General features: G+C 37.5%; 1 protein-coding gene across 1 annotated transcript; it reads right to left on the bottom strand.

Moving 5' to 3' along the window:
- Positions 1–272: 272 nt before the first annotated feature.
- Positions 273–15,040, bottom strand: LOC109072170 (ras and Rab interactor 3-like). Its single transcript, XM_042774214.1, has 10 exons — positions 14,577–15,040; positions 12,751–13,411; positions 12,073–12,187; positions 11,268–11,340; positions 11,073–11,164; positions 8,865–10,292; positions 7,548–7,856; positions 3,811–3,942; positions 2,982–3,145; positions 273–2,893 (listed from the first exon to the last, which is right to left on the bottom strand). Exons 2-10 carry the CDS (start codon positions 13,348–13,350, stop codon positions 2,567–2,569), a joined length of 3,240 nt encoding a protein of 1,079 aa, XP_042630148.1. The 5' UTR covers positions 13,351–13,411; positions 14,577–15,040; the 3' UTR covers positions 273–2,566.
- Between the last annotated feature and the right edge of the window lie 928 nt (positions 15,041–15,968).

Here is a 15,968-nt window from a genome sequence, read left to right as displayed (position 1 = left end):
GGCACCGAAACAGGGGTATGAGTCACAATCTGCTGAGCCCTGAGATGTGAAAATATTTGCATTGTTGGAAAGATAAAGTTTCATTTGTAAATCATGAAACTTTTAGGACTGTATAGTGCTTGGGAAAAAGTAAAGGTTAACTAAGGTGAAGGATGTATCTGTTGTGTGCATATACACATAAACCTCAAAAAAAAAAAATTTATATTTTTTTATTTATTTAAAATATTTATAAATAATTAAATAACCCAGGCACCTGAGGCTATTCTTAATTATAAGGAGAAAAATATTACATATTTTCAAAACAGATTCTGAATTCCAGTCCTGGTCCTTTCCAGCGCATGTTTTAAAGCAAATGCCAGCCAGCTTGTAAGCCACTGTTATCTCCGCCTACTGGATACTTTTCAGGCTTCTGATTGGCCAACATGGCTTTACGGTTGAGATTATATCACCACCTGCTGGCTTGGCATGCTCTTGACAGTGCTTCATAGATTTTTTTTAAAACGGAAGGAAAAACTCTTTTATAAAAAAAGAGTTAATAAAAATACCCATGCACGTGTGGACATGGCCTAAATAGTGTTAAAGTAACACTGAAGCAGAGTTCAAGTTAATGAGATGATTAAGTGCTGATTGAGCATTAGGAACACTTGCTGTTAACAAGCAGAATCACTGAAGAAAAGAGAAACACGAGAACTACAACTGACTTAAGCCACAGCCTTAGATGAAATCAACTGAAAAAAAGAAGACATTAAATCTCTCAAGATCTCAGCAGAGGAGGATTATGCTGCCTTTACATGCTATCGGAATTATTGTAAATATGAGTTTACTAATTGGAAATTAGACATAAACACCTTTCAAAGTCGTATTTACTACTGGGAAATTCTGAAATAATTTTGATACCAGAGTTTCCGAGTTGGGCTGGTCATAATCTTTAAACATGGTGGAGGGGACAACCATTGCTGTTGTCAATGCTGTTCTCACAACAACTACATCCCTTTGTCTTGTCGCTAAAGTAGTGTATTTATAGGCTAGATATGACGATCATTCGTAGCATATTGTATGTTTTATAAGCAGTGAAATAAGCATGTATTTGACCAAAATTCCAGAATTGTCAGCAAACTGCATGTGAGCACGGTGAATGTTTATGATAGTTAACCAATGGGATGCTACATTTTATTCTTTCCAACATTAAACCACTTCAATACGACAAGCTTGTAACCATGACTTCATAAGTGGGAAAAAGGAAATTTTCGATAGCACGTGAAGGCAGCATTAAACAACAAACAGCATCACCAGCTTCACTCATTACTAACCAGACTGACTTTACATCTGTTAGACATCTAGAGAAGCTCTTATTGAGAATTATCAGATATTTCAGTGTTGATGTTTTATTGGTTAAAAAACAATGGCACCATCATGGAGATCAGTGTTTGCTTTAAAATTAAAGAAAAAAATTTTTTTTTTTTTTTGGTCGTGGCTCTTGACCCTTGACTTGATGTGTTAGATTTTTCTCAGCAACAATGCATATGATGTTGTAAAACAGTGAGGTCAATGCTTTACATTGAATATATAGTAGCTGCTTCTATATGATGAGATACTCATCGTGAACTGACCTGATTGCATCCAAAGTAGCTTACCATGTTTTTTTTTTCCATTTATGTTTAGCACAACTAACCCTGTGAAACTACAGTATGAGAATGTGTAGCAACAAACAGTTATCATGAATGATTTTAAAACCAATGTTGTGCATAAAGTCACAATCAACAAAACGCTTCACACTCCATTGCATGCAGGGTATCACCAAAGTACAAAACTCCCATCATGCTCTTTATTATGAATAATTATTGTCACCACTGTTGTGGATTGTATGATAAGTATTCATGTCTAAAAGCCTGAACTGAATCTCTTCATCTTTGAAGCATTACAGTGCGACATGTTTAATAGAACACTAGAACAGTTTTTACTGTATAGTAGTCGCTGAAGCTCAGTCAATATCGCAGAGAGAGAGAGAAACCACTTTGTGGTGATTATTCAAATGCTTTATAAGCAAAAAGTGTAATCTGCTACTTTAAACTTTCGATTCAACAATGTGCAGGTGCTTGCAGCGAAACAGTATCATAACTGCTTAGAAGCAAATAATTTAGAAGTTCTAAAAGGGTCAAGAATCCAACTACAGCAAACACTGATCTCCATGATGGTCCATTTTTTGACCAATAAAACTCAACATCTGAACCTCTGTTAATTCTCAATAAGATCTTCTGCAGATGTCTCATATAAATATGGTCAGAATGGTTAGAAATGGGTGAAGCTGGTGATGCTGTTTGTGGAATTGTTTAATCCTCTGCTGAGATCTCGAGAAATTTGTAATGTCTTTTATTTCAGATGACATCATTAATGCTCAATCAGCACATAATTAATCACTTAATTATCTCATTAACTTTAACTCTGCTTCAGTGTTATTTTAACACTATTTAGAGTGGGACCAAATACACTCTGAGCAGTGTTGATTAAACTTTTGGATTTTGGATGTGTACCTTTCACTGGCACACACATATACAAATGCATTAGTTCATATTAAACTCTCTTCAGGTGCTGGTGTTGATGGTTTCTGGTCCACAGACTCTTGTTCAGGCCAGCGACCGTGGTGGTAGACAAAATAATACTCCTTACGTGGCTCACTATGGTGCAAAGTAGACTTGATCGTGAGAGGAAGCTCTTCAGGAGCCAAAGGCATGTTATGGCCATCCATCAGCACGCTTAGGCAATAAGACTCAGGATCCAATACCTCAAACTTCTCTGCACACTGATTGCACAGATCCTGAGCGGTAGTGTTGGGACGCAATCCCATGGTCTTGGTGTTGGATCCAGCCTCCAGGAAGGACACGTTAATGAAGTCCTGACAGGAATGTGGAACAACATAAAGAAGAATAAATGCACAGTTGACTGGCCAATGGTTTTCCAAGACATTATAGCAGTCAAAATACCTGTATAGAGGAGCGTGAAGCTCTGGCTTTGTTTAGGGTTCGGCGGCGCTCCCAGCGATGGATGGAGTCTTGGATCTCCAAACTCAGCTGTCTGGTCATAGCTTGTTTATCAAAATTTTTGATGTGCTCCAGAGCTCCATAAGTGGTGGTAAGATAATATGAACCTAGAAGAATATAGATATGTAATGGTTATATAGCAGTAGTGTTGCCATTCTAGATAATGTTCTGTGTTGCTTTGTGACTAAAAGAAAGGATGAGCGTTGTTTTAGTATGTATTGGTGTGTATGTGTTTTAAATGTGTATTTTATGTGTCAATTTTATTGTTTTACTTTCATCCTAAATTATTATTATTATTAATTATTTCTAATCAAGCTGTGAGTTAAATTTTGGAAGAAGTTCAAAATATTATTTCGAAATATTATTTATGTTGTATTTACACTAAAACAATGCTGTAGAAACTATTTTCTCTTAATTAATTATAAAGGAACAGCAAGAAATTCTTGGAAACCGCGCTCCAATAATCTTTGTTTTACGTACAACTTTTGAAAAAATAGATTTTACATGAAATACTATGTCCAATTATCCTAGGGAAACAAATGAGTGAGGCATTTTATTCCAAAAATCTTAAAAACAATTTTCATCATTGTCATATCCACCACATAATGCTTTTAAACACAATGCATCATTTGAGATGTAGTGGAAATGTTCTTGATTATCAAAAAGCATGATCACAGTGACTATGGGTTATTGTACGTTCACTATGGCTTGGATGTGTGTGTGTGTGTGTGTGTGTGTGTGTGTGTGTGTGTGTGTGTGTACGTGTCCTCACCCTCTCCGAGCTGCAGTGCTGGATCCATTAGCTCCATCATGTACTCCACATCCAGCAGCAGAGAGCTGATGTTACAGCGAGCCAAGACATACATCAGCACAGGCAAGAAGTCATCAGCCCCGTAGGCCTTTCCTGTTGCATAAAAAAACAGGAAATAATCAAAATACATTCATTAATAAAATACCAAAACATTAAATCATTCATATTGCATTAAGTCTTATGAGTGGAAATCACTCGTACAGTATGTGGCAATCCATTGCTTTTAAATCTGCATTGTAGATAGTGCTGCTATGAGGGACAGGTCGATGTGTTTACCACTAACAGGACACATTTTCTCATTCCCGACACACTCATTGCTGACACTACACAGATTCCTGTTTAGTCATTTGCACTCCCTGCATTTTATTTGTATGTAGAACAAGAAATATATGCTGGACAGAAATGCACTCTGGACAGTGTCTGGACTCCCGCCAATACAATACAATTCAGAATATGCTGAGAGAGCTGTGCTGTATACTATAATAGTCACAAGACTGACATTATGCTTTATGAGCAATGGCTTCAGGCTTTTAATGCTTAAATCTACACATTTGACAATGAATCTGTTAGACAAATACAAAAACATATGTTGGATGTAAAGACTGGTTTTTATCTGTATAGCCATGAGCTGTCCAATACTTATCAAATATAATAAAAAATAGCCTAACATCTGGCTCATTTAAATATTGAAAAACTAATTTTATGTATTTATTGTATAATAAAATTTATTGTAAATAAAATAGCTGTCAATTTGTTGGCCAAACTGGAAGGCTAATTCACCCTTGGTTCCCTCAGGATTTTTTTTAATGGGTTTTTAGAGTAGCAGTTGTTGATTTCTGAGTAAAATAAGGTCTATGGCTTACATTAGAAGAGATACACAGTCATTCCTTAAACTTTTTTTAAGCACACAGATTCAAGTCATTGTCCATAGTTAGCAAATTTTCATCAACTGATGTTTTTAAATTGCACAACTGTTTCAAAATTCATGTTTGTGTGCAACATGTTGTACAACAACACAGGAAAGTCTCAGCAACATTAACCACAGACCTTATTTTGCTCAGAATTTTGAATCATTATTCTTAAAACATCATAAAGTCCCAAAAAGCTGAACATCTCTATTATCAGCTGCACAGTTGCAATGCCCGTTAACACTGAAATAAAGAAATGTTTTCAATGATAATACAAAGGCTAGCACACAACCTCATATGTAACTTGACTGCAGTATATTGAAATTTCAAAGAATGATTCATTGGGAGTTCATATGTTTCAATGTTCATTTTAAAACAGCGCTATGCATTGAAATGAAGCAGCAATGCAATTTTAAAACAAAATTGCATTGTAATGTGCTGCGCTGCATTTTAATCTAGGTCATTTAGAGGTGACGTAGTGTTTTCTATGCAAGTTAATTGTCCCATTAGATGTACATTTCATTTCTTCATTATTACATTCCCACAGGAAACCCAGTCCTTTTAATATGGATCTTAAAAAAGCACCTGCAATGTAAGAGGTTAATTTAAGACAATAAAATCAACAAAATGAGAGAAATGGAAGAGAAATGAAACAACACAAAATGTCAGTGTTTATCACAATGATAATCTTTCTGTATAAAATGTGAGTGCGTTTTTAAGGGAGTTTGTGAAACTGAAGTTTGTTAAATGAACTATACCCTGAACACCAGAGATTGTTTTGGACTTCGGAAAAGGGTTGCTCATGCCCATGAGACTTGAAAGTCTTAAGCAAACCATTGCTTAAGATTGCGGTCTGGAAGTTGTAATAGAGGAAATAGATTTCATTTGTGACTGTTCTTTGGGGTGAATAATTCTTTGAATAGAAATTGAATAATAGCTCAGAATCTGCAAGCATCGCTCGCCTGGGCTAATCTCAGTTCTCAAGAATACCTATTAAAGAAAGCACTGAAACAATAGTGTGCATGGAAAGATAAAAAAGAAATATAGTAGATCAGTGGTTCCCAACTGATGTGTCGCAAAGTGTGTCATGACGATTTGCTCTGATACCAAGGAAAATCACAATGATAAACACAAAATACAACTGAATAATTGTCCAATGTTAGAAAATTGTAAAATGAAGAAAATGTGAAATTTCGCTGTTATTTTAACACAAATTCATCCTTCACTTGGTTTAGAAGCAGTCAATTTAGGCAGATGCCAACATGGACGGGTTGCGTGACATGCCCTCATTCTATAAACCATAACCAAAACTACACAAGATAAAATATGCTCAACAGTACATTAATTATGGCTTCCCCGCAACAAGGTCATGGCTTGTGGCAACCACATTGTGTTTTGTGCTGTGAGTTACTTGCAATTGAAAACCATTAAAATTACATTTTTATTCAAATTAAATTCACTTAAAATAAATTAGAAATTCAATTTAAAAATGTAAAAATTCAATTAAAAATTTCGTAAAATGTATTTACAAAATTTTATTTTTTCTATGTAACATATTAATATTTTTTTTAATAATAGGCCCAAACAGTTCATGATGATATTAATAAATTCAGTTGTTGAATATTGTTTTTGGTTTTAGGGTAGGGTTTTATCCTGAAGGCAGGTGAAAACCACTGTAATAACATACTTTTCAATTTCATCTTAATCCTAGATAACTATGCCTGAATGACATAATAAAAAAAATGACAAGGAATATACAGTATAGATGAGAAAAATGTTCTCAGTAAGGTTTAAATGTAAGACTGCTCTATCAGATCCAATGAATTGTGAATTGCATATATAATTTTAGAGAATTTTATGACAAAAACTGTCTATATTATATGACAAAAACTACCTACACAAGTTATTCTACAAATTCTTTATCTCAACTGTGTGAAAAAATGTGTCATGACTTGATGACTCATGAAGTCGGCAATTCACAGGAAATGCATCATTTTAACTAAAATAGACACTCATTTAAAGCTTTAAACTTGTAAATGTGAATCGCCTGCAATTTCACACAAAAAACTTGAAATGTAGATAAAGTTTAGCTCAAATTTTGGTTCAAAATTGTAAATTGTGACTCTTATCACTTCATCAGAGTGAAGCGTTTGGTTTGCAGAACTAAACAAAAAAAAAAAAATTAAAAAGAAGTTTCAGACTAGGCCGGTGGTTCATGGTCTTACTTTGTTGTTTTGCATATACATGCAGAAAAATACAGACAAAAGCTTTAAGAGTTATGTTATGATAAATACTACGCATGTGAACGGTCCTGTAAACAGCTCTCTGCACAAACATTGTCTTTTGCAGCTGTAGTACTTCCTTATTTGTAGGTGCTAATGGCAGCTTTGATGAAATCTGGACTAATTTTGGGGTGAGGAGGAAAAGGCGGAGTCTGGGCTTTGTAGAGAAATTGGTTATATGTTTTCTGTCCCTCTGTATTCAGAGGTTGTGCTCTTTCCTCCATATTCTCTAGAACTGATGAGTAATGGTCTGAGCATTAGAAAGTAGTTTATAGAAATCACTGGCAAACAATGATCTCCAAGAATCTTAGGAAGGCTTAAAATGCTTTTGGGAAACACACACACACACACACACATATACATACATACATATCTATAATGATATATAAAGTTCAGTTTAATACTAAAATTATGCATTTGATACATGAATGCCACGCATCATATAAGTTTAAGATCAACTATACATTCATCAGGGTCTCTAATTTACAATTTTCCAAAATAAACCCACCTGGACAGCCCACAGACATGGATTCATAGATGATTTTGCAGGTCTTGAGGAGCAAGTCGATCTTCTTCTGAGGCAAATATTCTTGGTGCATGTTACCAAGCTTTGTTTGAATTTTCTCCATAACGGCCATTTCAGGGACACTGGTGGTGACCCCCAGGTCTGTGGTGGTCGTCCCCTGAACCACTTGCTGATTTTCTTTTAGTTTCTTCAAATTTCCTGTACGGGAGTGGATATCCTTCAGTCCATTATACACTGCCTCTCTTAAGGGTTTCAGGACACTTTTGCATAGTGCTGCTTCAGTAATGATCTCTGAACAGGAGTAAAAGAGATACACCGTAAGTAATGGATTACACACACATATATATATAAATAAATGCATAAACATACAAGAAATTCCATATTGTCTCCAAGATAAATATATCTTTTTTATATATATATTCTTTATGCATTATTTATCTGTATCTAACTTTAAATCATAGTAATTCATGAGGATATGGCTTCAAAGATTATATGCCTATATCACTGAAGACATTAATAAATTTTTATTAATAAACAGAGAAAGAAAAGCAGCAAACATATCTTTATAATGCTCCCACAAACACTATGGAAGTTAGAAATGCTAGAAAATCCCTGGTCAGTCTTTGCTGATGGTCTGTTAAAGCTTAATATGGAAGATGGTGGCGACAATCTTCTGCTTGGATTGTGCTTTGCTTGGATGTTTCTAGCAATGCACATTAATCTCATCAACAATGATAAAAAAAGGTGAGTTCACTAGGTGAGTTCTGTTCTCACATTTTATGCAAATGTTAGGATAGAATTCAGGATGGAAAACACCAAGATTTGACTTCCAAAATGCACATAAAAATGTAAATGCTTGCTTAAGTTTTTATTTGGTAAAACATGCTATGTTGCCTTTAAATAATTGGTTATGATTATGTCATAGAACCATGTAACACATTGTTGATCCCAGACATAAGCCAGTTTTACCCAATAGTTAGTAAACAAGAATTTCATCAAAGCATTTTGGCTATGCAGTTTACACAGCAAATAATTTAGTATATTTAATAAAAGAGGCACAGTGGCTTCCCTAGTGTCTTTTGCACTTTGCACTTCCATTATCATTTGAATTTTGTGCCAGTCTCCCCAGAATTTATGGTTTTGTTCTCTGTATAACATATGGGATGGAAACACTGCTTTTTTCACACATTATTTTTTGGTTAAATTAAATTTGCTTGGATGGAAACATACTCACAGCAAGTATATATAAGAGTATATATAAAATTTTTTTATAGTTAATATAATGCAGAGGTGAATTACCCAGTTTCTCCTCAGAATAACCGACTGCTTCCTGTAGATTTTGCAGCTCTGCACTCTGGATCAGATAGCTTTTCAGTTGAGTTATCATCTGCCTGATCTCTTGGAGCATCTCTGTGCTGGAGGTGTGTTTTCGCATGGTGTCCAAAGTGAAAGCTCGATAATCCTTAACAAGGTTCCCAAAGTATGTGTTTCCATCCCGGGACAGTTCAACAATGCGCTTCTGCAACTTCCGGTCTGCGTTCATGAAGCCCGTGAGGACATTGGAGAGGTTTGCCATAGACACCATTGAAAGTCGTTGCTTGGCACGGTCTAACATAATTGTTGGGGTCCTCTTTATGAGAATACCTGTCGCCACATTGGTATCCAGCTCCTCCTCTGTGCTGCTGGTTGAGTAGGAGTCATGGTCTGGTGGAGCTCCACCATCAGGAGAGTATAGAGAAACATCCGAGACTTTGGAATGACCAGCATTGATGCAGAGCGAGTGGCGGATGGGACTGGGGCTGCTTGAGTTTAAAGGAAGAATGGACTCTTGTGGGATTGGTCTAAGTGAGTTTACAAAGCTTTGGGAGACATGTCCAGTCAGATTCTGAGAGAGTCTTTTCTTCCTGGGAGGCGCAACTGGAACATTAGGCTTGTTCGGTTGAGGTACTACCTCTTGATTCACCATTGAAGCTCCATTTGTTACCTTAGATTCTTCCACTGGCACTTCCTTAAGTTGCTGAGTCTCTGAGTCCATAGGCTTGTCCCTTTCTTCCATACTGTCATCTAGGCAAATGAGGGATGCAACAGGGACTTGCAGAATATTGCCCTCTGCTTCTGTGGAGGTGCTGGTGTGGACTTGCTGCTGCGTTGGTTCCTCTGAAGCTTGCTTTTCAGATAGCCTCCTTCGGATTGGTATTGGAGGAACTTGATGTGAAGCCGTAGTAAAATGCCATTTTCCTTCTTTGCCCTGAGCTGGTTGTAAGACAGCGGGCTTTTCACACTCAGTGCTTGGGGCAGAAGTTCGGTGTCTCTCTTGTTCTCTGTCTGCATGCTCACAGTCACTTCCTTCCCCTTTCTGGCCTGAAGGGGGTGGAGAACTGAGAACTGCCTTGAACTCCCCTTTTGAAGGCTTGGCTAATGCATAGTGTTGAGAACACTCAGGTGCACTGGGTGGACGAGGACGTAGGGGTGGCGGCCTTTTGTATTTGGGCGGAGCCTGGACTGGTGTGTTGAGACTCTGGGTTCTCAAAACAGGGGTTGAAGAGGCAGGTGGCAAGCTGTTGCTGCATTCCTCAATGAAAATTGGGTTGACATGCCAAAGCCGGTCACTGCCAATGGAAAGCTGGATTTCACAGGAGCTGCTTTGTCCCTGCCTTTCCAAAGCACCACAGCTACTAGCAACGTTTTCCACTTCCTCGTGACAATTCAGAGCTGAGTTCCAGAACTCTGTGTTAGCATGAGAAATGTGTTCATGTAAGCATTATTACACTTTAACAAGACAATTTGCACACTGCTAAATTAAGCTATGAACTATGTCAGCATTATTTCATTATTCAGATTGCCTGGGAACATCTTTGAAATATATCACTTAGCTTTAGGTACAACATTAGCAATTGTACCATTACCCTTGTTTAACACTTAGATTGTTTCCTAATTAAAAAAAAAATAAAAATACACAAAAATTAAAAATACATCTCAAATGAGAATAAGAGTTATATTAGTAAAAGCTGTTTTATTTAACATCAAGTAGGTTGTTTTGAGTGGGAGGTGACATAATACGATCAGCTAAATACTACTACATTTTTTTGTTCTTGGCATAAATTAATCATGGTTGATTGCTAGCGGAGCAATTATACAATAGTATGAGCAGGCCCACACAAGAATGTGCGTACAAGTTCAGCAGATTCGTCAGAATTGGACACATCCTACACATGCTCCGCCCCTTGCACATTCATTTTTAAATATTCACTGGGGTGGTATGGGATACATGCACATAATTAATGACCAGTCAACTGCAGCAATTTTATGGTATTGTAGCCGCTATCTGTTCTGCCCACCCCTCTCGCCTATGGCAGAATGTGAGTCAGGGCCTTTACTGAATAAGAGATCTGTTGCACACATTTTACCATCTTTACAATAGATTTATCCTGAAAACAGAAACTGAAAGTCTACAGACATGAGTGCAACTTTAACCAGACTAAAATTAGATCTATTGATATGTCTTACCTGAGCCTAGTGAAGAGATCACCTCCATGTCCTCGTATTTTGCTACCTTTTGAATGACCTGCGGTAACTTCAGAGGAAAAGGGAGGATGTCCCTGAGTGAAAAAGATAAATGAAAAGTGTGAATGTATTGTGAAAAGTTAAATGAGGCAAAATATGTATACATGGAGGTTTGTGATTTTTTTATTTTTATCTTACCGGCTAACACAGTAGAAAGCAATGAGTTTAAAAATATTCTCAAACACCAGCACAGACCCTTCAAGGTACAGCACTGCGGCGAAGGAAAGAAACAGAAGTGTTAATGCTAGGCACCCCAATGTTACCTCTTAGCCATAATACTTAAGTTTATTGGTGGCACTAGTTCACAGTGTTTGTTTGTGTGTATTGTTGTCTGGTGACGCAGAAACACTAAAACAGAAACAACTCACTGGTGAACTTCTGTAAGGGTGGGAAGTAGAATAATGATGAATGGCAATGTATAAATAAACATGTCAAACTGACCACCCTTCACTTACAGAGATTTTATTTCAGACAAAAAATATGATTTTTTTTTTTTTTGCTTTTTAACAGCTGGGCCAAAAGGACAAGCCTGCTTTGTAAAGTTTGTGAAAATGACCACACGTATGCACTCATGCACACACAGAGACACCAGGAAATGAAGCTATAATAGGCCAGAGCAGGACATCCTGTAACAAAAACTGCAATGCAGGGCTAGGTACAGGAAACCTGTGGCCCGCAGCCTCTACAGCCCCCACCACCAAGGACCTGCAACACCATTTTAGGTCTGTTTATATCTCTATACTCCCTCTAAAAACATCTATGCAGATTTGATAAGGTATGTATGCAAATTTGTTTGTGCGTGGGCCTATCTGTGTGGATGTGTTTAGGTCTGTATGCTAATGTGTTTGTGTGTGGGTTTGTCTCTGGCATAAAGGCATTCTATGCATAAACTTTCCTAAATCAAACTGAAAGAAAAATCATTTTTCAATGTAAAATAACTCACAGGACTTTTCTTCCTTTATAGGCAGTTCTTTGACATGGGGCTCCCCCAGCTGGTCAAGAAGGCGTACTGCAAGAACCATCGTTTTTTGACTTGCATCCCTCCTGACTAGAAAGATCTGCAAAATTAAACAACTAATACAGTCAGTTTAACAGTATTAAATGGAATCGTATAAGGGTAAGTAATTGATAATATGGAGATGAACTTGTAAGGGTATGTTCACACACAAAACACATTTTTTTTAGCATTAAAAAACAAAAAATTAAGTGCTAAGGAATTCCCTTTCGAGAAAAGTCTGTTTGCTCGGCGGCAATGCCTCCGGGCAGCTTTTTCAAGCATCCAAGATGAAGTTCTGTTTTTAGAACGGAAAACAAATTAATTAATTGATTAAATAATTACTGATCATCCTAGCTAAGTGGCTTCTTTTGACTTTTTGCCCAGATAGCTCCTGTAAACAAATGCTTGCGCCCTCCACACTTCCACTGTTTTAAGGCCGCCGTGTGCTGTATGTTAACGTAACTTGATGCAGCGTCTTAAAAAATGTGGTTTAAAAACAAGGCATTCTCTTACAATATGATGAAAAAGCATTGAGGCAAGGCACAATGGTCAAAAAGGTATTTGATTGCCTATTAAATAAATGAATTTAAAGCTACACAAAACACAACAACTATTCTCTCTCACCCCAGGAAACTCCTTGCTCAGTATATGCATGGCTCTCTCCTGCTTCATTCCCAGTTGAAGCCAGACTGGACATGTCTTAATCAGTTTCTCCAGGATGCTGATACCAGGAGGAATAGGTTTATGGATCTTGCTCACTGGAGATGTGGGGACTGGTGGTTTTGGGACTACTGGTGGTGGTGGTCTGGGTTGAGGTGGAGATGAAGGTCTAACGGCAGGAGGTGGAGGTGGTCTAGGCATGGCTGAGGAGGAGCTCTTAGGAAGAGCAGAGGGGAGTTGTGCTGGGAGGGGTGGCTTTGGGACCTGAGGAGGCATGGGTTTCTGGGGGGGAGGTGTGGATGGTTTGGAGTCAATTTGAGGTGAGGAATGGTGTACACATGAGATTGTGGGCGAAGTTGGAAGTGGATGGGAGGCAGGGTCAGGGGATGGGTTGTCAGAGATATCAACCAATGGGAAGGTTGGAGTAGAAGTCAAGCAAGAAAGAGGACTAAGAGGAAGAGGAGAGGTTTGTGGATTGAAAGTTGCCTGAATAGGTGAAGATATGGTTGGGGAAGAGGGTTTGGAAATGCCTGAAGGTGCTGTGGAAGGGCCAGGGGAGAGCATAGTGCATAATGAGGACAAGTAGATCTTCAAGAAGAATCGGATGAATGGTTTTTAGATCACCCTACAGACATAAGAAAGATCATACAAAGATCTCAGTTTAACAAAATTGAATATGAACATACTGCAATCCCCCTTGAAAACATGAGGGTCAATTCACAATGTCATATGATCGTAATAAATGTGCCAATATGGCTAAGTGGTGCAACAGGGAATGTGTCAGCATGTTCATGTGAGAATGAAATAAGCCTATCATAGCAGCATTTTTATTCGCTGTTCTCTCAGCCATTATTCCTTTTTTTTTCTCTCCTTTACTGTATTGCTGTGCCATGATATCTTAAAGCATATTCTTCATGGAAATTTATAGCTTCTCCATTGCAGACAGCGAGCCAAACTTATCAATATTTATTGTTTGCTTATTGTATATGAACTTGAAACCTCATGAATAAAGTCAGTATTAACATTACTGTATTTGTCAAGGACCAGTTGATTTCTTTGGCCTTTTCATTAATGTCAAATCACTGCAAAACACAATAAAGTGATAGTATCTATTACGTAAAACGAATAGTAGACCTAATGGTGAGAAACAGAGATATAGAGATAAGCACCATGCGATACTAAAGTGTGTTGTGAAATCCATCAACATTTACCTGGCTGATATAATGTTGAGGTCTTTTTTTTAAAAAAACATGTTTACATATTTGATCAAACTATTTTTTTTTAATTACAATGTATATATTTTAAATAATATCTAAAATAATTACTTAAGCAGATTTTACATTTGTGAACTTTTAAAAGCATTTCAAATATGTAAAACAATTGCATATTTTAAGTGTATTTGAAAAGAAACAGATTTGTATGCAGGGTTGTCCCTCCCACATATTCAGATTAATGCCCTAGTAAAGTGGGTTTCTTTAATGAACGGTTATTAGACTTTTACATTCAGATTCCTGATAATCATAATAGATAAAGTGTTTGGAAATTCACTAATATTACATTACTGCAGTTTAACTAATATTGATTTACCCTTTAAAAGATATACAGTAAAAGTAAAGACTTTTATACCGTGAACAGTTCATCCAGCCTCGTGAAACTGTTCTGAAAAGTGAAAATAATTTCACGACTTAACAAATACCTTTTATGCTTAATGAGAGCAAATATTCAAAAGCGCTAAAAGAACTACGTTGTGTGTATATACTGTTTGGATGTTTGTATATCTGCCTACTTACTCTCAGGATGCTCCGTGTTCTGAGCCCGAACAGCTGTTTTCATCATTCACTCCTCACTCTCAACATTCTTCCCTTGGCGTCACAAATAATCCCTCTCAAAATGCCCCAGAATACAGCAAAAATTGTCCTCCATATTCTTGCTTCACTCTTTCGCTTTGTGTTTTCTCTTTGGTGCGTTTTCCGAATACTGTATTCTTTTTGCAGATGACGGTGGACAAAATCTCCACAAAAAACGAAACGGAGAAACAGAAAAGTTCACATCTCTTTTTCTCCTTTTCTTTCTATACTTCCTGTCAGCGATGTAGTCAGGAAGAGGTTGTCCAGGGTGGTCAGCCAACCCCTTACCACCCCCTACACTCTGTCAGACACACGGTTGAGCTAAATAAACCTCACACACTAATACACTGCACTCTCCTTCTCCTCATCTGTCTCACTTTCATAGTGAATGCAGCATAAACACTGTCTGCAGATGTGTTTACCCCAGAAACAGTTGTGAATAGTGAACCCCCCACCCCAAGATTCTGAAATTGTCTGAACTTAAACAACTCCAGATGCTCAGGAACATCAAAAGAAGTTCCACAAGGTGTGCAGTCCAACATATGGTTAGTTTCACCGTTGGGGGGGCGGGGGGTTTTGTATTTGTGATGCTGCCAAGAGTAATGCACTTTTAAGGTTTTCTGTTCGCATTCACAGACAGTTGACTCTAATTTCAAGAGCTTTCGAAACCTTAAAGAGCATGAAGAACGTGTATGTGTAAGATAATACTATGAAAATCTAAGTTCAGATCTGCAAATCATGTGCTTTGAATTTTTTGTTTTGTAGAAATATAATGTTTTGCTTGACAAATCAATTTGTTTATTGGTCTAGGCTTGTTTGTAAGTTTTTACAAGGGTACAGTGAGCCCTGAGAGCTTGCCAGCAGATGCTTCCTGTCAGCGAGGTGTGACTTCCACAAGTGAGTGAACTTAAAGAAGAAAAGTCACGATCGCCACCTTGACCCAAAAGCCCAAAGTGTCAGATTTGTAGATGAGATCTTCTGTATCTCTCACTGCTGTGAGGTATCCTTATATAATTGTGGTAAACTGAGTGTTTTCCACTTGATAACTGTGTTGTTCAGTAGATATGTTGCTTTAAAACTCTTAATGAATCATGCAAACAAGAAAAAGGTGGATTCTTGGGGTGGGAGGAAGTTGAAATGGCGGCAATGTTCTGGATTCAGCTCAAATGATGACTACTGTGGATTCTTGGAAGGGGTGTGGGGGGGGGGGTGTCTGACTCACTCCACACATCCAGGAGACTCAGTCACTCTTTCCACTCAGCTCTTACAGCTGCTGCCAGTTCAGCAGAAACACTGCATGAAACTTCCCAAATCACTGTAGCTCTGCATTCAGAC

This window comes from Cyprinus carpio, chromosome A17 (genome assembly GCF_018340385.1).
Source record: "Cyprinus carpio isolate SPL01 chromosome A17, ASM1834038v1, whole genome shotgun sequence".
Taxonomy (NCBI): domain Eukaryota; kingdom Metazoa; phylum Chordata; class Actinopteri; order Cypriniformes; family Cyprinidae; genus Cyprinus; species Cyprinus carpio.
The sequence above is the reverse complement of the archived record's forward strand: the minus strand, read 5'-3'. Positions and strand labels throughout refer to the sequence as shown.